The sequence below is a fragment of the Mytilus californianus genome, unplaced genomic scaffold (genome assembly GCF_021869535.1).
Source record: "Mytilus californianus isolate M0D057914Y unplaced genomic scaffold, xbMytCali1.0.p SCAF_2, whole genome shotgun sequence".
Lineage (NCBI taxonomy): Eukaryota > Metazoa > Mollusca > Bivalvia > Mytilida > Mytilidae > Mytilus > Mytilus californianus.
In genome coordinates, this window is record NW_026262668.1 from 105,318,069 (window position 1) to 105,341,945 (window position 23,877).

A 23,877-nucleotide genomic window follows, 5' to 3' on the forward strand; every position below is an offset into this window, starting at 1 on the left:
GGTCTTCCTTTATAAATATGCATTTCTTTAATCATGATTTAAAATCAGTGTAAGGGAGGTAATCACAACGTTGTATTTGGATTACCTCCCTTACACTGCTTTTAAATTGTCTTAATTGTTCATTAACCATCACTTTATACATAATTTAAAAGCAGTGTAAGGGAGGTTATTCAAATGATGTATTTGAATTACCTCCCTTACACTGCTTTAAATTATGTTTTGTACTAAAGTATTTGTCCATTAACCAGGACACCCTTGTTTTCCCCCTTTTTTGCCCCTAATTCCTAAACGGTTTGAGCCATAACCCCCCAAAGCAAATCCTAACCATCCCTTTGTGGTATAATTTCAGAGAGATCCATACACCTTTCCACAAGTTATTGTCTGGAAACTAGAAAAATGCTTATTTTGGCCCCTAATTCCTCAACTGTTGGGACCATAACCCCCACAATCAATCCCAACCTTCCTTTCGTGGTATTGAACCTTATGGTAAAATTTCATAGAGATCCATTCACTTAAACTAAAGTTATTGTGCGAAAAGCAATGTGTCTTCGGACGACGCTGATGATGACGCCAACATCATACCAATATACGACCGCAAAAAAATGAGGTCGAGGTCAAGTAAAATCTGCCATTTGAACATGTTCACCTTACAATCATTCCATACACCACATATAGACTCCCTATTGCTTATAGTAACTGAGAAATAGACTGAACCATGAAAATGAAGTCAATTTCAGATGAAATCTGCCAGTTGGACATGTACACCTTACAATCATTTCATACACCAAATATAGTTGACCAATTGCTTGTAGTATCTGAGATAGGGACCTGACCATGTAAACTTAACCTTGATCACTGATCCATAAAATGAGGTCGAGGTCAGGTGAATCCTGTCTGATAGACATAGATGTTGCAAGGAACCCATATACCATATAGTTATCCTATTACTCATGATAAGTGACTATTTCACATAGCTTAAAAACTGATATACAAGCAGGAATGCCCCCTCTCAAGCTTTGCTATTTTCTAAGTTTAAAAGGGGCATAACTCGAGAACAATAAATGACTCGCTGCTTAAATTCGAACTCTGTCTGCATCTGGTGGTTCTTAGCATTGTGTATGAGTTTCATAAAATTTGGATCAGACAAACTTAAGTTACAGTGTGGAAACTGAAAAAATTGCAATTTTCAAAGTTATAAACTCTAAAACAGTTGATGACATACTGCCAAAATTTTAACTCTGTCGGCGTGTTGTTCTTAGCATTGTGTACGAGTTTAATAAAATTTGGGTGAAGGAAACATAATTGCAATTTTCCAAGTTATAAAGACAGATAACTCTAGAATGTTAAGTGACTCACTGCCCAAATTCAAACTCTGTCTGCGAGTTTTGGAGTGTGGACACGAAAATGGGATGGATAGATTTAAGGATAGAAGGATAGTCAAGGGCAACACTAATTGCCCACTTCAGGGGGGCATAAAAACTTTCCAAGCAGTCACTAACCCATGAAAATGAGGTCAAGGACATTGGACATATGACAAACGGAAACTTATCTGCATACTTGGTATGAAGCATCCAGGTCTTACCTTCTTAAATATAAAGCTTTATACAAATAGGGATTATGCCGTCGCCGGATTATAATCCCTATGTCTAGCATTCTGCTACTTTCGTCGCAGGCGAGACAAACATGTTTTTTATTTATCCGACAGTTGGAGTCTTATGAACTCTGGAATGACATCTGAACTTTTTGAGATTGTCATGGTTTATGTTTACCGATTCCAACAATTGTGTAAAGTCTTCAGTAAGTCAATCCAAACAAATTCAAGTTATGGTACAATATGTGAATTTACATAAACTACAATTGAAGTCCCATAGCTCTTATGACAAACCGTAAAAGAGCCTCCTTCTTACAATGATAACAATAATGTAAAGTTTGGAGGATCAATCCAGGAAAAGTGGAGTTAGTGTGTGATTTGTGAAAAATTTCATAACATCTAACAATTCAAGTCCCATGACTGAAAAAATCTCTCATTATAAACAACAATTACTACTTTCATTCACAAATTATAGATGTGAAGAAAAATTATTTATGGTAACCAATAAACATGAAAACACTACATATAACTTGCTTACCATAAATACCAAACCCTTACATGTGGTAATGTTGATTAATGAAGTCAAGTGACCTTGGTCAGACAAACCTAACAACATTTCTTTGGGCCAATTATACTTGTTCTACTACTTATAACCCTGACAAAAAAAAACAAACAATTCAGTTTGTCATTCATAAAAATGAGTTCATGGACAACTGCCATATTCCAGATAAAAGCCTACCACAACTTGAATAAACCATCTATAACTGTCTCCCTCTTCTACCTTCTGAAATATTTATCTTTATGCATAAGTAAATACTGTTATCAATGCTGGATACATGTTGAATGCTGGACAAAACTTATGGGCCAAAAATTTAGAAAATCGAAAGGGAGCTTTCTTCTGTCAATCCTAATGTTGTGATAAATTTTCATGAGAACTGGCTAAAGTGGATTTGAGATATTGTAAGAAGTGTTGATGGACGGACATTGGTATACAATAATATGTCTCGTAGTGAATTAGACGTTTTGTTGGTGGAGGAAGCAGGAGTACCAAGAGAGAACCACTGACCTTCCTAATGAAAATAGACAATCCTTGTCAGTTAAAATTGGAATTGAACACAAGCGGGGTTTGAACTGACAACTTAAGACTGCTTGATCACCAAGTACCTTTTGTAAGGGAAAAAAACAGATTGTTTGATATTTTATTATTTTTGACATGAGATAGTTGAGTGACATGGAATTTTCAAATTCCACTCTAAATTACAATTGAGGATATCATACACTTACTTTTTGTTTGTACACATACAATAATATATTACATGTTTATATGTACATATAATAATAAAACATCTCGTTTTAATTGTACATCCATGACTATCTACATAATTTAAAATAAACAAATTGCCATTCATTTTATACACATAAATATAAATTTATAAATCTATATGACATGAAATAGGTTATAATTTTTCTTCAGTCTATCACAAAATACAGATACATCTTGGAAAAGTTGAAAAATGAATAGAACTACATAAGAGTTTGGTGAAAATTATTTCATCCATTTGTCTAAAGCAATAATATTACCTCTGTCAAAAAGGAATATGCTTCACTCATTCGATCAAATGACAGTAAATGCAATTTATTACTCTATTTACCAATGAGAAAGTATTTAATTTTTCACATTTAGACTGACATTAAAAAAAAATAAAAATTAGAAATTGCAAAGTCCATATTTTCAATGTAATCCTGATAGTTTGTATTAAAAAAAAATGAATTTCATTCCAATGTTATCTTCAGGTGAATAGCCTTAAAAACTTCCCTATATGCAGAAATGGAGGTCTAGGTTTTACTTTTAGATATCCTAAAAATCAATCATATCAATGGTTCATTGTTCAATTACCAACTGTTCAATTTTAATTTTGAGGAAACAGCACATATGACAAACTATTCCTGTCTATACAAACTGAGTGGAATGAGCATGGTATATTGTGTAGGATTGCCATAATTTATTCTTTGTAAGTACATCACACATTTCTGGTAAAAACTGAATAGCAAAATAGGTGATTATGCAATGAAAATTCATAAAAGTTTACATACATTATAACCATCAAAACATGCTCTTTCTTTCCTTCGGGTTTCTATTGACAGGGATACAGTTTGTCCTACCAAGTGTTGTTTCCCTTAGCAAAATATTGGGAGCAGTTGGTAATTGGAAAATCGGAATATAAAATAGAATAAAAGGATCACAAATACACAAGTATAAAAATTCTGTCAAGTGGTTTTTTCATTCCTAATTTAAGTATGAGATTGTGCATTGACAAACAGATGAACAAGACAAAAAACAAAAAGTAAACCTATAAAACTCTAACAGGTGCTGTCTTTATACTGCAAATCTCTCATTATAAACAACAATTACTACTTTCATTCACAAATTATAGATGTGAAGAAAAATTATTTATGGTAACCAATAAACATGAAAACACTACATATAACTTGCTTACCATAAATACCAAACCCTTACATGTGGTAATGTTGATTAATGAAGTCAAGTGACCTTGGTCAGACAAACCTAACAACATTTCTTTGGGCCAAATATACTTGTTCTACTACTTATAACCCTGACAAAAAAAAACAAACAATTCAGTTTGTCATTCATAAAAATGAGTTCATGGACAACTGCCATATTCCAGATAAAAGCCATACCACAACTTGAATAAACCATCTATAACTGTCTCGCTCTTCTACCTTCTGAAATATTTATCTTTATGCATAAGTAAATACTGTTATCAATGCTGGATACATGTTGAATGCTGGACAAAACTTATTGGTAAAAATAATGTTAATAGAAGGCCAAAAGAATTGTTTGTTAACTCAAATACTTAATTCTTAACAAATATTTTAGTATGCAAATTTCATTTTGTTCAAATGCAGCTACATTTAAAATTGATAATCTAGTTTAATAAAATTGAATTATTGTCATTTATATTTAAATATTTTGGAACAAACCAGTAACTTTAAAAACAAAAATGGATAAGCATAGTTCCATTCCTTAAATCTGAAAACTTCCACTGTTTGAAAAGAATTGATAGTTGTTTGCTTAGCATCAAGTGGAAGTTGTTAGGAGAGAAAAACTTGAAAAATATTGATACCAATGCAAAAACTTTATTCAGAATAAATATTTGTGAAGCAGATCTATAAAGTTTCAGTCCATGGCAATGAAGACTGTGTTTGTCTTCACAAAACTTTTAAAATGGAAGATACGATTTCGTTAAAGTTAAAAAAGGGCAGTAAGTAAGTAAAACCAATCTATCAACAACTCATTGAAAAGTTTTGTTACACAACTTCATTTGGTATGAAGCATTTTCCAGCAAGGATTGTTCCATTTTGAATGTAGGAGATTAGTTAACACACTGATAAAGAGGACTAAACAAAGTTTCCTCAACCCTTAAATAATTAAGTCATAAAAAAACTATAACGGTACCAAAACAGTATTGAATACAAAATACTAAGTGAGAGCAGCAAACAGTTGCAGTGATTCCAGACTGTATTATTTACATTGTGTAATTGAGCCAAAACTCAAGTTGCAGCTCCCTCAAGCAAAGTTGACCTCAAAACAATTTTTGTTGTTCAGTTAATGCCCTTCTGGTTTTAATTACTCCAATGTTTTATTTATTTTTTTCTTTCTAAAATTTTGGTCTGACACTTAAGCACCTGGTAAAATTATTCCAGAAACACATATTGGCCACACTGAAATCATATCATACACATACAACATCTATACATTGGATATATGATCATTTATTTGGTTTTGTTTAGTTTTAATGATCTAACCAATAGTTTACATTGTTTTATCTTTTGTTGTCATTAAATTTAGGCTAAAATTATGCTAAACCAAAAATTGAGATGTTGTTCAAATTCAGACCAAACTTATTGACAAACAGGTAAAATAAAATTTGTGGTAACAAAGTTGTGATACTGAACTTTTTAATGAGTTGAGCTGGACGAAAAAAGTAAATTATAATGAATATCAGTATTAATCATAATCTTTGCAAGGTTCTTTTTCAACACCAACATAATACTACAGGGTCATAATCAATAATGCATAAGAACCCTTTCCTTTTATATTTCCTTAATGAATTATTTATTTATTATTTGATGTTACTATTCATCACTGGTAAGGAACTTTTTTCTCCCGAAACACTTATCATTGAGGGTGATCATGATTTACATGAAAGATGTTGGCAAGCTTTCATTTCATTTTTGTTTAAGCTGAACACCATGGTCCATGTTTAGCTGTTGGGGATGGTAATTATGCAAATTATAACATACAAATATAATATACAATTATAAAACAAACCTCCTTGAACCTTAACCATTCTGAAATCTTAGTACAGAAGCAAATTAATACATGTACCCTCATTTAGAAATATCACATTAAATGTACCCCATCACTTTTCACAAATGTGTCTGCTAAAATACAATATGGTTTATATAATAATACTATCAGATGTAGTACATTTAATAATGTTCAATTTGATCACCAAAGTAAAAATCTTTCCAGTCATCCCACACTCAATCTACTAAAATAGTATTCTTTGGTTTATTGAAATTACTCTTCTAATTTATATCTATTTTAATAATTTGAGCACCTATAAAAATATCCCTAACCTAACATCTATATACCCATTATCTATAATGAGGTATACAATAAATAACCAAGCCTTTAACAGATAAACACTAACAATACATCTTTGAACATTTTAACTAGATCAAGTCATTCTTGTAATGTAGAAATCGGGAAAAAAAGAATATTAAACACTAATGTATGGGTTTATGAGAAATATAAAACTGATTTTAAGAATCCTCCTCTATCCACAGGACTTTTTCTTCAATTTCATACATTTTACTTTTTTTTTATTTCACCATGTCTAAAATTCCTAACAATTTTGTGAAAATAAGGAAAAAACAAAAATTAAATCTTTCCTCTCTTTCCATATTTTTGTGGAAAGAGCATGAGAATCTAAATATTGATTTATTTTCTTAACTGTATGTTTATTAGTAATTTTAGGGAGGGTAACCTCTTCTAAGATTTATTGCATTTTTGCTGTTATCATGTTAATGATTCATCAACACTACATTCCACTTAGTAGTTTCAAAAGTCAATTATAACTTCCAGTGACCCAATAGTCATGTAAGCTAAAAAATCCTATGGGCAATTCCTAAAACTACAAATGCAATAGCTTAAAATTTGTCAATTTTATTTACAATATACAATACAAAAGTTATTGCTTTTTATTTGCCTGTGTAGAATAAAACCAGTGTTCCATCAATGTTACAAGCCTGGTGTCTGAGATGACATTTACAATAATATTTATAAAAAGTTCTCAAATTAAATACGTTTTTTTCTGTAGAAAACCCCTAACATAAAATGAACATCTTCCTTCACTTCATTATAGCACTGAAACTTTAACACATGAAACTCTATATCAAGGATATTATACAATTATCCCTTCCTTTATCTGTACAATGCAGTATGATAGGATGGCTCTCTGTACCTTGACATAATCATGTACATTCTAAGTAACAAACATTATTTATCCAAAATTTATTTTATAACTGTTAAGAGATACCATGTCAAACAGTTGTGAATTTTTACATTGTTGGAATTTTTTTTTAAATTCTTAACTTTTTTCATAGATTAAAATTTGTAATATGGTACACAACAAATAGAAGTGTCATTACATGTTATTGGGTTTTATACATTTCATTGAAAGTGTGATAACATAAAATAAGATTGTCCAGTTATTACTAAAAAAAGGCCTTTAACCATCAACACCTGAAGTTGACGTCAGGTGTCATCACTTTAAAGCAAGTATTATTAACGAATCTATAAACTGAACACACCGTAGTTGCTCTATTATTAGTAGTAATTAAGGAACCCTATCGGTATTGGCATTCTTTTTTCTTAGAAAATAATCTTTTGATAACAAGTAAGCATTGACTTTCAAGCCATTGAAACAAAAAACGACAAAAATTTATATGATAAGGGATCTACCATATTAAATATATATATATATGTTTATAAAGCATTTATAAAAGTAAGTTGCCAGTTGTTTGAATAGCGAACAGTTGTCTTTCATTGACCTTTATTGTGATGAGACAATAACTATCTTCACCTTTCAATTGCAATGTTTTGAAACAAGATTCCTTAAAAACCATTCATTTCAAATCAAATATTGTAAACAAAATAAAAAATTTAAAGGTTACTTTCATTTCATTCAATGAATAATAGAATTCTTTACCCAACAATATAAAATGTTGATGACAATTTTTGAAAACTTCTAAATAATTGTACATAAAAAAAATTAATTTCCTTTTTTCAATTTCATAGGGTAGTGGGAAAAGGGGGGGATAGGGTAGTGGGAAAGGGGGGGGGGGGGGTGCATTTTGCTTTCTACGCACTGAGAAAAAAAAATCATTTTGATGACAATATGTAAGAAAAGTTAACATTCATTTAACTTTTATACTGTGGATTCCTTTATTTTTAAAGGTACCAATTTCCATCATGTCCATGGTTTTAGGAAAAAAATGAACTTTTGTTGATACATGCACTAGATTTTTCATGGTTTTTAACAAATTCTACCTACAAGTGTACAAATGTGTGTTTTGTTGAACAATTAAATTCAAGGTTCATAATATATTAAAAAGTTTCCTGTTGTAATTTTTGAAGAGCTGCTTTTGAACAGATTGTTTAACATTTAAAACTTAAATATCAATAGCAAATTCTGAACTCTGTTTGTTCAGTCTACATATAACAATTTTTACCTGTCAATTATAGACTGACTTCAGACAATTTATATATGAAAAATATGAAAATATGGACATATCATTTCATGTGCATTTTAGATTTGGTTATAAAATGCTAAACAATGAAATAAAAGAACTTGAAAAGAAGTTGAAATCTTTTTTATAGTGAAATGTAACTTTGACCATTTGAAAGAAGTAAGGTTTCCACAGTACAATCTCCATTATATAAGTATTAAAAAAAAAAATTCTTGAAAAGTAATCTTTAATATCAATATATCTTTTTATTATTTACATCAGTTTCTAAAATCAAACAATTTCTAGGTCAAAAGCAAGCCACAATGATCATGAATTTTGCATCAACAAAATTGAGCAAAACAAAATTCCTGAGAGCAGTTGAATTGTCGCTGTGTTTTGTTCAGTATTCATAATGAAGCTATAAATACAATGAAAAAGCAAAAAATGTGATATTCCATAATGAATTTGTTCACATATACATAATACAATATACATCACACACTTTTCTGAATTAATAAACAATTTATAAAATGCAAAAATTAATGTTCACAAATTCATAAAAAAAAAATCAATCCTTGAATTCTTATTGCCATAAAAAAATAACTTCAAGACATTCACCATGTTCACAGTACTTAATCTATTTTATACTTCATAAAATATTATTAATAGTGCGTAAAAATGTGGTTGAAATAATCCAAACATAAAGAAGTAAAGAAAAAACAAGCATATTTAAATAAATAAAAAAGCAGATTTTCAAGCATCTCTTTACCATGATTTGTCCTTTTAAACAGCACAAACTATTCATGTATTAAACAATATTCTAGGAAAGGTTTCATTCAAAATCTATAAAATTTAATTGACAACTTACAAGATTGATTTAAGTTTCAGTGTACTCAAAAACTTGCATTCCTGTCAGTCCTGACCACGTAAAATCAGGAAGGTCTGACAATTTTGGGTGTAGTGGCGGTCCTCATGTCAAACTGAAAGTTTGTGGTGGTTTTGTTCTTTTTTATGCTTTCTGGTATTAAGTGAAGCTCCTGATCACAATATATATCATATCTTTATTAAATATGGAACCATATATAATTGGTCTTATCTAATTTATACCTATGGAAATATTTGATAGCAAAAATTTAACAGAAAATGCAGGACCACCAAATTTTCACTGAGGCCACCAGTATTGTAGTCGTGGTGGTCCTAATGACCAACAGACGAACAGATTTGTCAAGACTGTAGTTTGCTTAACACAAAATGCAAATAATTCATAAAAAAACAGAAATAACTATTAAATCTATTAATACACGGATGGTTTATACTGTCAAAACAAAATGCAAGTTTCACTGAATATTGTTTGTACCATCCGTTTGTACCATCAATTTTGATTTGAAGATGTGACACTTAAACAGGTAAAAATCAGTATACCTGATGAAACATTGTATTTAACTTAAAGGGGTACAGAACACCTAAGGGAGTTAACTCTAAAAAAAAAACCAGCTGAATGTTTTAATCACATACTATTAGTAAAAAGAAAAATCAAGCTTCTCAATGATCAAAATAAGTGCATGTCAAACTGCTATGTATCCAATGAAAATTATTTTTATAAATTGTGTGGTTCAAATTTCTTGATATATTTTTATATTTGTCAACAGGTCAAAGTAATTATTTGTCAAAATTTTATGAAAATTAAATGAGCCAAATCTATTTTATTCAAGATATTGGATACCCTCTTAACATGCTTAAGGTCACAGAAATAAAGCATTTTCTTATTGGAATAAGTTGACATCAACCTCATATTTTACCTCTTTTTTTTTCTTTACAAAGAAAGTCTGGTAATTCCATTCTTTTAAAAAGTTTGTATGTTTGGTTGAACTAACATTACATTCAAAAACTAAGATGGACGAAATTACCAGTTGGCAGCAAAGTTATTCTCTTAGTTCACTGCATCAGATTTGATAGCATAGAGTAAAAACATGCAGAATTTCTAATTACAAAGTATAAAGAAACCATAAAACATGCCTAGGCTCTTTTTCATCTTTCATTCCTAAATTTGTAACTTCTGCATACAGTTCTGTCTTGAAATTAATTTTATGACTTAATTTAACTACCAAAACCAATAAGAGCTTCATTCATTAAATCATCATCTATTTCCGTAGGTGAAGCAGAGTGATGTTCCATTTTTATGAGTACAGGTGATTGTAACTGTGATTGTTTTACTTTATGAATGGGTGAAACATTTTTTGTCTTCAGTATAGTATTATTGCCAACTTTATCAGAAGACACTTCAATGTTTGGTGAATTTGTCTTGTTCTGCAAAGTTCTTGGTGACAATGTTTGACAGTCGATAACTAACTCAGGGCTGCTCACAGGACTAGAAGGAGATAAAACAGGTTTTGATGTACTAATTCTTTGTTTTTTTCTAATCACATAATTTTCTGTATCTTCTATGTCTTTATCATCTGAATTGTGAGCCTTTGGTGTAGGCACTTTAAATACATCAGAATCTTTTGATTTATTATCCGTTACACTTTCTCTCGTTACCGTTTCTCCATTGAATTTCTTTGGATTTTGTTTTGGTGATGGTGTCCTTGAATGTTTATTTGTATTAGAAACCTTCTCACATTGACTGGATTCCATTTCACAGTTTGTGTTACTATTTCTTACTTCTGATGTACTATCACTTTCTTCACTTTTTGATAAATCTACAACCACTTTCCCATCATTCGATTTTGACCCCTTGTCTTTTGGGGAATATGAATTTTCTGAAGCACTTTTAAGTATTGATGTAAACAAATTTCTTGAATCATCATTCTTATTTTCTTTTCCAGAATTTGTTTTAGACGGTGAATCACTATGCTTTTTCACATTTTCACAACTTTTTGTCTTTGGGCTAGAATTATTATTCTTAACCTCTTTATCATCCTTTCGAATTTTGCCTTGAACAGTTGAATCCTTAGAAATTTTATCTTTTAAATCTCCACTTTTAGAATTATGAAGAGTAACATCAGTCTTTTCTGTTCTACAATTTACCACATTTTTATCACTTTCATTTAGACTAGATAAGTTCAATGATGATTCCTGGTTAACACTTTCCACTGACAGCTTATTTACATCCTCAGAACTACATTCATATGAAGTCTGTTTGGTAAGTTTATCAATAACAGCAGTTAATGACCCTTTTCTTGGTCTGGATTTGTGACTTACAGGGTTAGAAGACAACTGACTTGTATTTTGAGCAGATCCAGTTGCTATTGTTCCAGAAGAAAGTGTAGCAGAATTTTGTGTAGGTTTTTTAAGGGAATCACTGCCACTGCTGCTACTACTACTCACAGATTTTGAAACAGATGTTGAAGGATTAGATGAACAACTTCTGCTCACAGAGCTAGTAACAGAAGGTGAAACAGAGGTAGCCATTTTACTTGATGTTGTACTTGACGTTGAAGTGATAAGTTTTGATGAAGAACTCGTTGTACAAGTCACAGTTGTAACTGACCTACTAAATCCTCCGCTACAACTTGGAATCACATTATTCGACTTTGTTATAAATGGGTTTTGTTTCACTGATGTTGGTGTAGTAACAGTCTTCGTATGAGCTGGACTTGATGATGTTGAAATGCTTGGTTTTGTATTTTGTACACTATTTGTCCTAGAGTTTGATACACTGGTTGACACAGCACTCTTAGAATTATTTAAACTTGAATTAGTTAAATTTGTTTTAGCACTTACAGTTGATGTTGGGTTTGCTTTGCTATTAAGAGCAACAGAAGATGTCACTGCTTTGGAAATAGATTCTGTAGTTTGTGATTTATTTGTTCCAGACGACATTGCTGTATTAGTTTTTGCCATTTTTGGAATTTTCGGTAGATTTGCAATTACACTTGAGTCTCTGTTGAGAAAAGACAAAACATCTGCAGATTGATTTTTGTTTGAGAAGGGAGATGAGGTAGATGACGATAGGTTTTTATTTGATGAGTGAGAAGATTTAGACAAGTTCATTGGATTTCTTGAACCTGCCATTGGAGAACTGCTTTTTCTAACACTAGAAGTTTTACTACTATTTGAAGGTCCATTTCTTTCTTTCTTGCCTTCTTTATTATCTGATGAGCCTCTGTGAGAGGACGAACTATTTGATCTTTGTGAAGGTATTTTAGCAGCAGAAGGCAATGAAGAAGTACTTTTACTTGAAGATTTCATATTTGGGAATGATTTTGATAGTGATGTTGGTGTACTTGCTTTTACACTTGCTGGTGGAGTAAGAGATCCACTTTTTGTTAATGAGACTGCTCCCATGCGACCAATCGTTGTTGAAGTTGGAGTAGTAGATCCTTTCGTTGAGCTTGCTGTTGAGTATGCTGGTGGGGTTTTTGCTGAGCCTACACTGACTGATGAACTTGTAGGCATTGCAATTGGTTTGAGTTTGATGGTGGGAGTTTTTGTAATAAGTTTGGAATCTGCTTTGCTAACAGTGATACTATTTGACGGTGATGATTGCTGGTGTACTTTATAGGCTTTCTGTGATGATGATTTCTTACTTGACGACAAGTGTTTGTCATACTTTTCTTTTGATTTTTTCACCGTTTCATTTTTACTAGTCAATACTTCCCTGCTTGGACTTTTGCCAACAGATATGCCAAGACTACTTTTATTGATCTTTAGTTTAGGAATTGGCTTAAGATTACTACTACTATTACTGTCTTCTGATACCACTGTAACAGATTTATAAATAGCAGATTCATCAAGTGAGGTACTTTTATAATTTTCCATCATTTTCTGTTTTTTCTTCCTTTCTTTCTTCGATTCATTTTTATCTTTTTTTCGTTTTTCACCTGACACAATATTATTTTTAGATTCTTTTTTCTTGTCCTTCTCTTTACTCAGTTTGTGATTGTATAGTTTTTGTTTGTGTATATGCAGACGTGTAGGCGATGAAGATACAACTTTCATTTTGTCTCTGAAATCAAACGGATCATCATCATCGTCATCACTATGAAAATCAAAAGGAGCTTTTGACTTTTTATTAATTCCAGTGTTCAATAACTCATTCGGTAATGAACTTTGCCTCAACCCTTGTACAGTTGAAACTTTTAGCCTTATATTTTTTGCTCCTTCCTCCTTTTTGAATTTATCTTTTTCTATCACATTATTCTCTGCTTTTTCCTTCCCTATTGTAAGTAACGTTCTTAAGTCATGCACATTCTCCTCCTTAATTTCTTGTTTTACTTTTAATGAACTACTGGATTCTGAATTAGCTGCCAATGCTGGGTTTTTATTTGAAGTTTTTGCATTAAATGCTGTGCTATCACATGACTTTTCTTTGTACGGAAACGTGTCACTATCACTTAAATCCGACATAGAATTAGATCGCACAGTTCCAAGACTTAACTTTCTATTACTCGGGTCATTTGAGGTCAATGAAATCATTGAAATATTCGAATTCTGCCTCTGAAAATTATATGAAGGTTCCTGCTCTTCTTGCTTTATGCTAAGTAGGTCCATTAAGCTCTGATGTGCGTAGTTGGGTGACGTCGGGTCTGTGGTCTTTAACACCTCCCTCGACCCGCTGAGGATTTTCTCCTCACGAGAGGTAGACACTTTATCGTTTTTTGGCACCGAGTTATGATAATAAGGGTGTGGAGACTGTGTCTCCTTTGTTGGGCTTGTATCTCCATAATCTGACAATAACTGAGACAATTCACTGTCTTGTCTATGTGGCTGTCTTGGCAACTTATTTCCTACCATACTTTCAAGCTTCTGCATTTCAGATTCTCCTGAAAATCCTGCAGGAGTATCAGCCTGTGAATCAGTTAAATCAATGATACTCAACTGTCTTGTCAGTGTTGGATGACCATGACTATGTATGGAATGAGGCTGTCCTGGATTAGGGACATCACCAAAGTCAAACGATCCTCCACTAGAATCAAAGTCTAAGTGTGGTAATGATCCATTGCTGTCTGCTTCTGAAATACGTTGATGTTTAGGACTACGTCCTACAACTGGTGTCTCTCCTTTAGAGCTTCTCTTACGACGCACTTGTTTTGGTTTAAGTGGTGGCTGAGGAATACTTGAGGCCATAGCTGAAGCAGTGCTGTCCTCTAACAGTTTAGACATAATTGGTGCTTCACTTTGTGGCAGATTTTGAATGGGTTCAGGAGTTGGACTTGGTGAATTACGATCTAACAAGTCAGCTAACAATGGATTATGAGGTTTTTCTGGTGCAGGTGGTTCAATTAAAATTCCCTCTGGAGGCAGTGAAGGTTGTATTGAAGAACCAATTCCACTCATTAAATTTCCCAAATTATATGAAATTTGTGGTGAATGTTGCAATCCATAATTCCTAAATGCCAAACTATTCGGAGAAATATTTTTTATATCCATAGGAATTCTTCCAGGACTAAAATGACTAGAATAGTGTTCTGGTGGCCATGGAGGTGGACGATCTGCTGGAATAGTCACTGACACAGGTTCTGGGGGTGGCTCTTTGCGAATTTCATCTGAGACTTTGTTAATTACTGACCGTAAAGTAACAGGCACAGAAAGACACCTATTAAATGTAAAATACATTACTGTAAATACATAATATAATATAAAACAAGAATGTGTCCATAGTACACTCACACAATCATTTTCTATGCTCTATGATTATGTTCAGTGGACCATGAAATTGAAGTCAAAACTAGAATTTGGCATTAAAATTAGAAAGATCATATCATAGGGAACATGTGTTCTAAGTTTCAAGTTGATTAGACTTCAACTTCATCAAAAAACTACCTGGACCAAAAACTTTAACCTGAAGCGGGACTGACGGACGTATGGACGAACGAACGGACGGACGCAGAGACCGAAAAACATAATGCCCCTAGGTGGGGCATAATAAAATGATATGGGAATAAACAAGACGAACAAGAGTGCACCCGCTGAAATGTCTCGCCTTCTTTACTAACCATTGATTTTATGTTGATAGTCCTAAATACAAAGCTTTACTACAAGTAACACATAAACTTAACATGATCCAAGAAAATGAGGTCAAGGTCAGATAAACCAAACGAGAAATACATGTACACCTTACAATCATTCAATAAACCAAACATAGTTGACCTATTGCTTATTGTTTCTAAGAAACAGTCTTAAACAAAAAAACTTAATATTGACCAATGAACCATGAAAATGAGGTCAAGGTCAGATGAACCATGCCAGACAGTCATGTACACCTTACAATCAATTTAGGCATTAAATATAGTCGACCTGTTGCTTATAGTTGAAGAATAACAGACCAAAACACAAAAACTTAACACTGAGAAATGAACCGTGAAAATGAGGTCAAGGTTAAATAAAACCTGTGAGACTGACATGTACATCATAAAATATTTCCATACACCATTTTTAGTTGACCTATTGCATATAGTATTAGAAAAAAAGACCAAAACTTAAAAACTTAACTTTGACCACTGAACCATGAAACTGAGGTCAAGGTCAGATGACACCTACCAGTTGGACATGTACACCTTACAATCATTCCATATACCAAATATAGTAGACCTACTGCTTATAGTATCTGATATATGGACTTGACCACAAAAACTTAACCTTGTTCACTGATCCATGAAATGAGGTCGAGGTCAAATGAAAATTGTCTGACGGGCATGAGGACCTTGCAAGGTACGCACATACTAAATATAGTTATCCTATTACTCATAAGAAGAAAGAAATTAACATTACCAAAAATGTTGACCTTTTTTTCAAGTATTTTTTTCTGAACCATGAAAATGAGGTCAAGGACAATGGACATATGACAGACGGAAACTTGGTAACATAAGGCATCTATATACAAAGTATGAAGCATCCAGGTCCTCAAGCTTCTAAAATATAAAGCTTTTAAGAAGTTAGCTAACGCCGCCACCGGATCACTATCTCTATGTCGAGCTTTCTGCGACAAAAGTCGCAGGCTCGACAAAAATGTATTAATTATAACAGTAGTAAAAACAGATAAAGATTTTCCTTGTCTTAGGAAGAGTAGTTGATTGATCAGTTGATTTGTTATCAGTTTTAGCATTTATAAATGTATCATTAAATCAGTGTATTCTATAAATGTATGACATGTCCGAGAAAAAATTGTTATTTTTTATGGGGAATTTCTTTTTGCATACAATTCTGAGATGCATTGATAATACATTTCAATGTGGAGAAAGAAAATATCCCTATGAGCAAAAGTTAACATTTCTGGATTACTGTACATATGGTTTCAGCTGTTGCTTGAATACAAAGTATGAACATAACATACAACAAAATTTGTACATACATTTGACCCTTTTTACCCTTTTCTTTCTGTTAACATAAAACCACAATCAAGTTATGTAAAATTTTAATCAAGAATTATGCTTGTTTTTTGAAACGTGTATTTCACATGTTTTGCTTTAAACTGCGTATCAATTTGTATTGTCTTTTTTCAATTTCATTTCATCGAACTCAAGTTTAAGAGTATATAAATATTCAATGGTTTATCAACATTTTTTCACACCATAATTAAAATAGGAAATCATTTTGATTAACTAACAAATAGTACAAGTTATACATTTGTTCAAACTAAAACACTACTGTAAAAATAAAACTTCTTGTCCTTTCCTTACATAAACTGTCTTACTGGGTAATTAATATCTTCTTTCACAATTTTTTTATTTTTTCTGGGCAATTTTTCAGTTTAAAAATTAAATTAAGTGTATTTATTTATTTCAATTTTGGTGGTTTTGCCCCATTGATTCCTAGCATATTGCAGTCATTGAATATTATACAAGCCACTAACTACTGACATATTGCAGTTTTACTTTATATCTGACCTTTGACATACTTTACAGGCTCAATGTTTTACTTTATATCTGACCTTTGGCATACTGTGAATTCATTTTTATTCGTGGTATACCAATTTTCGTGGGTTTCGTGGGTCACAGCGAACCACAAATTTAAGAATTCAACGAAGAATAATCCCGAGAAATGTGTATGGAGTCGGATGTTTATTTCCGGTTATGTTATGCAGTTCTAGTATAGTGTTGACTAGCGATAAACATTGTAACATAACACATGTTTTTATTGAAAGAAGATACAAGTATTTTGATTAAATCAATAATAAATATATCGAATGTCAGTGATAATTTACTTTTTAAAATTGAATAAAACTGTTCATGGAAAATAACTGCAAGTTGTTAATTACCGTGTCATAGTGTAGTTTACTGGTGATTAAAAATCAATAGGATTAAGTACGTGGATACAAGGACGTATAACTAACATACGTCCTTGGTGGATATTGCCCGTAGGTAATATTGTTTATGACAGGAACATTTATTTTCACACCTTTTACTTATATGACTGTTTATTATATCGTGATTAGGGAAATGAGCTTTCAATCATAGAGTTTTGAATGCCTTATAAAATTCCGACAAGAATTTATAAATTGTAAAACAAACAAGTAATTAGCTGTCTCTGTCCATTATTGTAATAGAAGTTTTCAATGAACACTTTAACCTAGAATGACCAAGCGAGGATTTTGACAATTCAAAACTTTTTCAATGAATTGCTTCTTTTTTGTTTGTTTTATTATTGATCAAACCAAGGAGGTTATATGATCTCCTGAATTAAAAAGAAATCCACAAATTACGTATCTGAACTTTTTTTTTCTTTTTGTAATCAGCGATCCACGAATTTACGTATACCACGAAACGTCCATTTTTCTCTATCCACGAAAATTGATACCCACGAAAATAAATGAATCCACAGTACTCTACAGGCTCACTGTTTTACTTTATATCTGACCTTTGGCATACTTTACAGGCTCACTGTTTTACTTTATATCTGACCTTTGACATACTTTATAGGCTCACTGTTTTACTTTATATCTGACCTTTGGCATACTTTACAGGCTCACTGTTTTACTTTATATCTGACCTTTGACATACTTTACAGGCTCACTGTTTTACTTTATATCTTACCTTTGACATAATTTACAGGCTCACTGTTTTACTTTATGTCTGACCTTCGACATACTTTACAGGCTCACTGTTTTACTTTATATCTTACCTTTGACATAATTTACAGGCTCACTGTTTTACTTTATATCTTACCTTTGAAATATTTTACCAGCTAAATCTTCTGAACAAAGTGACTGTTCTTCTTCACTATAAATAACCTTGAACTTTGGATATGTAATATCACTCAAATCTATTTCAGCTGAAATAAATATATATATGTAATAACAACAACAATTTAAGAGAGTAATGCTTTTCCCTACAAGTTCTCTATTCACTGCAGTCATATCAAAGGTAAAAGGTAGTACAAACTGTTTCCCTGCTTATATAAAGCAAGTGAAAAGAACTTGGTATTTTTGTGTGGAATCTGACAATAATTTTTACTATGTGAATTACACATTTACAGTAAAAATCGGATTGCAAAATATGTATTTACACAATGAAAATTCATAACAGCTTGCGTATATCAAAACTTGTTCTTTCCATAAGGTTTATATAGGCAGGGATAAGTTTGTCCTACCTAGTTGTTTACCTTTGAAAAAAATATAAAATTAAGGCTTTAAATCCACGTCATTTGGACTGTGGGATAGTTGTCTCATTGGCAATCATACTAAATTTTGAAATTTCTTGAAAGTCTTTTGACCCCTGGTATACAAGTTTTTTAATATATACTTTCTGAAATATCTAAATGCATAATGTGTGAATACATTAGACACAAATCTAAAACAAATTAATATATTGTAAGTAAAGACAAAATATATGTCTTACCTGTGACCATTGTATTGTGTAGTGGATGTTCAAATGAGAGGGTCATATGTTGTAAGGATAAGGCATTCAACTCAAACACAACAGAACATTCTGTAAAATAGGTGTAAAAACATCACAATTTTATTACATTATAACTGTTACTATATAAGATTATTTCAGACAAACAACTACAATTGTAGATCCCTATGATATCAATGCTTGAAAGTTGAGAACAACCTTAAAAAGTCTTTTCTATTTAGTATTAGGTGATATAGGGATCACAGATAACCCCTGCCGGCAGCATAATACGTGAACAGTAAATGTCGAGTCCAAAATCAAACTGACCTGTTTACCTGATTACATTGAGCTTCAATTCAAAAAGATTGATTATGACGAAGCTTATGTCCAAAATATGTATAATTCCACAAAGGTTTGAAAATGTTATTGATATCTAATAAAACCTTTAACCACAGATTCAATCTAACTGTTGATGAAGCTGACCACAGAATATAGAAACACCATATCTCGCCTTCAGCCAAGAAAAAAAAGTTCATAACACTATTTACATACTGTACAAATGATACAGTTCATTTACTTTCAGGAATATCAAGCGTTGTACAAATAGGTTAGTCCATTGACCCAATAGTCTGGTTAGCATAACTATGTCTAGCCTTCAGCAACATTCATTAGAAATTAACAGTTCTTAAAAATGATTTTTAATCTCTGGTGGATAGTTAGTTGCCTTATTTGCAATCATTAGATATAGGAAGATGTGGTATGAGTGCCAATGAGACAACTCTCCATCCAAGTAACAATTTATAAAAGTAAACCATTATAGGTCAAGGTAAGGCCTTTAACACAGAGCATTGGCTCACACCGAACAGCAAGCTATAAAGGGCCCCAAAAAATTACTAGTGTAAAACCATTCAAACGGGAAAACCAACGGTCTAATCTATATAAAAACGAGAAACGAGAAACACGTATGAACTACATAAACAGACGACAACTACTGTACATCAGATTCCTGACTTAGGACAGGTGCAAACATTTGCAGCGGGATTAAATGTTTTAATGGTACCAAACCTTCTCCCTTTTCTGAAACAATAGTATAACATCACAACATAGAAAGACACACTATAAAATATCAATTGGAAGGCTTAACTCAATCAAAAAACGTAAATTAACACACAATGAACGAATAAATTTGATCTGTGATACCTGAATGCAAATACATAGTTAAAAAAAAATTATAAGGGATAAATAATTAAGGTCAAAAGTAAATATACAGGTTTAAACAAAGTTAAAGTATGATACCACTGTTGAATTTTAAACAATATTTAGAAAATCATCACTATTGAAATAAAATGCTCCGCAGGGCGCAGCTTGATACGACCGCAGAGGTCGAACAGTTGGGGCAAGTATGGACACAACATTCAAGCTTGATACAGCTCTGAATTTGGATTGTGATTAAATATTTGACACAGCATAGGTTTCTGACACAGAATGAATGTGGTCTAAGAACTTAAAAATTTTAAATTGGACATTCACCTATTATGGTCCAATATCCAAAATCTAAATACATGGTTAGATTCAGCATATCAAAGAACCCCAAAAATTCAATTTTTGATGAAATCAAACAAAGTTTAATTTTGGACCCTTTTGATCTCAATGTGGACAAAAATGATAACAGGGCCCAAAAATCAAAAATCTAAATACATGGTTAGATTCAGCATATCAAAGAACCCCATATATTCAATTTTTGTTGAAATCAAACAAAGTTTAATTTTGGACCCCGATTTGGACCAACTTCAAAACTGGGCCCATAATCAAAAATCTAAATACATGTTTAGATTCAGCATATCAAAGAACCCTAAAAATTCAATTTTTGTTAAAATCAAACTAAGTTTAATTTTGGACCCTTTGGACCTTTATGTAGACCAATTTGAAAACGGAACCAAAAATTAAGAATCTAAATACACGGTTAGATTCGGCATATCAAAGAACCCCAATAATTCAATTTTTGATGAAATCAAACAAAGTTAAATTTTGGACCCTTTGGACTTCAATGTGGACCAATTTAAAAACGGGGCCCAAAATCCAAAAACTTACTACACGGTTAGATTCAGCATATTACAGAACCCCATATATTCAATTTTTGTTGAAATCAAACAAAGTTTAATTTTGGACCCTGATTTGGACCAACTTGAAAACTGGGCCCATAATCAAAAATCTAAATACATGGTTAGATTCAGCATATCAAAGAACCCCATATATTCAATTTTTGTTGAAATCAAACAAAGTTTAATTTTGGACCCCGATTTGGACCAACTTGAAAACTGGGCCCATAATCAAAAATCTAAATACATGGTTAGATTCAGCATATCAAAGAACCCCATATATTCAATTTTTGTTGAAATCAAACTAAGTTTAATTTTGGACCCTTTGGACCTTTATGTAGACCAATTTGAAAACAGAACCAAAAATTAAGAATCTAAATACACGGTTAGATTCGGCATATCAAAGAACCCCAATAATTCAATTTTTGATGAAATCAAACAAAGTTAAATTTTGGACCCTTTGGACCTCAATGTGGACCAATTTAAAAACGGGGCCCAAAATCCAAAAACTTAAAACACGGTTAGATTCAGCATATTAAAGAACCCCAAGAATTCAAGAATAAAACCCCATTGAAATTGATCAAGAAATAAGCAATTTATACAAAGTATCTTCTTTTGCACAATACTGTGCAATTGATTATTTCTTGCTATTGCGCAATACTGTACAATTGACAATTTCTTGCTATTGCGCAATATTGTGCTATTGGATATTTCTTGCTATTGCGCAATACTGTGCAATTGAAGATTTCTTGCTATTGCGCAATACTGTGCAATTGAAGATTTCTTGCTATTGTGCAATACTGTGCAATTGAAAATTTCTTGCTATTGCACAATACTTATTATATAATAATTTACACATCCTGTTTGGTGTGTATCTCCTACCATATCATTATTATTTGCTTTTAAATATAAATCAGAAATAACCAACTTAAAATGGAAAATTTTAAAAGAAAAAAAAAAGGAAAAAAAGAAAAAAAAAAATCCCCCCCCAAAATTTTTTGAACCCCCTTATGATTCATCACCCCCAAACTCAATCTCAGCCTTCCCTTCGTGGTATGGTACCTTGCAGTACAATTTCAGAGAGATCCATACACTTGAACACAAGTTATTGTCTGGAAACTAGAAAAATGCTTATTTTTGGCCCCTTTTTGGCCCCCAATTCCTAAACGTTTCGAGCAATTACCCCCAAACTCAATTCCAGCTTTCCCTTTGTGATATGGAACCTTGTAGTACAATTTCAGAAATATCCAAACACTTACACACAAGTTATTGTCATGAAACTAGAAAAATGCTTGTTTTTTTGCCCCTTTTTTGGCCCCTAATTCCTAACATTTTGAGGCAATTACCCCCAAAATCAATTACAGCCTTCCTTTTGTGATATGGAACCTTGTGGTACAATGTCAGAGAGATCCATACACTTACACACAAGTTATTGTCTGGAAGTTACAAAAATGCTTATTGTTGGCCCCTTTTTGGCCCCTAATTCCTTAACTGTTGGTACCATAACCCCCAAAATCAATCCCAACCTTCCTTTCATGGTATTGAACCTTATGGTAAAATTTCATGGAGATCCATTCACTTAAACTAAAGTTAGAGTGCGAAAACCAATGTGTCTTCGGACGACGACGACGACGACGACGACGACGACGCCAACGTCATACCAATATACGACCAAAAAATTTTCATTTTTGCGGTCGTATAAAAACCTGCGTCATACATACCACATCTCCTTATTTTTATATTAATTGCTGGAAAAAGTTTCTTGACACCTTGGTATAGATGTATTGTTCTACAATGTTATTATATTCCCCCAAAATATTTAGTTTGTCAAAAATTTATCTTTCAAACACAACTTCAAAATTTCAATGAAATACTACTAAATTGTAACAATCATTAAAACATACATCATAAGACTTATGAGTTACAATGTTTTAATAAGCTTTTCATTTGTAGTCACAAATTCTGTATGCTTAAAAAAAAAGTTCTTACCTTGACTAGCATTTGGTCTAATACTACTACCAATAACTGTATTAAAGATGAGTTGTTGTCGTAAACAGTTGAGGACTTGAGCAACATTGGTTGGATGAGTAAAGGGAATCTTACTGACCATCACTGCAGGCTGTTCCAGTGAGCAACCATTGATATCATTCATATAAAATACATGCTGTTGATCTGGCAAAGTCTGCAAATAGGACAAAGTAAGAACCACATTTGTTAAACTTTGCAGAAATTATAACCTAAAAAGATCCATTTTAAATATAGACAGGTAGTTTTGAAGATTGTGGATACAATTATTGTTATGTAAGAAGGTCTAATAAAATGAATTGTGAATCTTATGAATTCAGACACAATTTTAGTAAACTAGATCAATCCAGCTTCAAGGCAACACATTAAATGTCTAATATTTTATATATTACAGTGGTACGGTAATACTGATAAATCAGTTAATAAAATTCACTTATATTTGGAACATATGTTTGCTTATTGAAATTTTATTACATAATAGTTAAATAAAAGCCATATTTAAAAATCTTAATATAAAATCCTAGTTATTTTTTCATAGTTTTTGAAAGAAAAATGGTGCCACTGTTTA

General features: G+C 32.0%; 1 protein-coding gene across 1 annotated transcript in view; it reads right to left on the reverse strand.

Moving 5' to 3' along the window:
* Window positions 1-2,776: 2,776 nt before the first annotated feature.
* Window positions 2,777-23,877, reverse strand: part of LOC127728505 (mediator of RNA polymerase II transcription subunit 1-like) — a 99,244-nt gene continuing 78,143 nt past the window's right edge. Inside the window, exons 12-15 of the mRNA XM_052235889.1 lie at window positions 23,274-23,466; window positions 19,189-19,278; window positions 18,517-18,622; window positions 2,777-14,948 (exon numbers count right to left, since the gene is read on the reverse strand). Of these exons, the coding sequence (XP_052091849.1) occupies window positions 10,508-14,948; window positions 18,517-18,622; window positions 19,189-19,278; window positions 23,274-23,466 (4,830 nt within the window). The 3' untranslated portion in view covers window positions 2,777-10,507. The remainder of the gene's footprint in view (window positions 14,949-18,516; window positions 18,623-19,188; window positions 19,279-23,273; window positions 23,467-23,877) is intronic.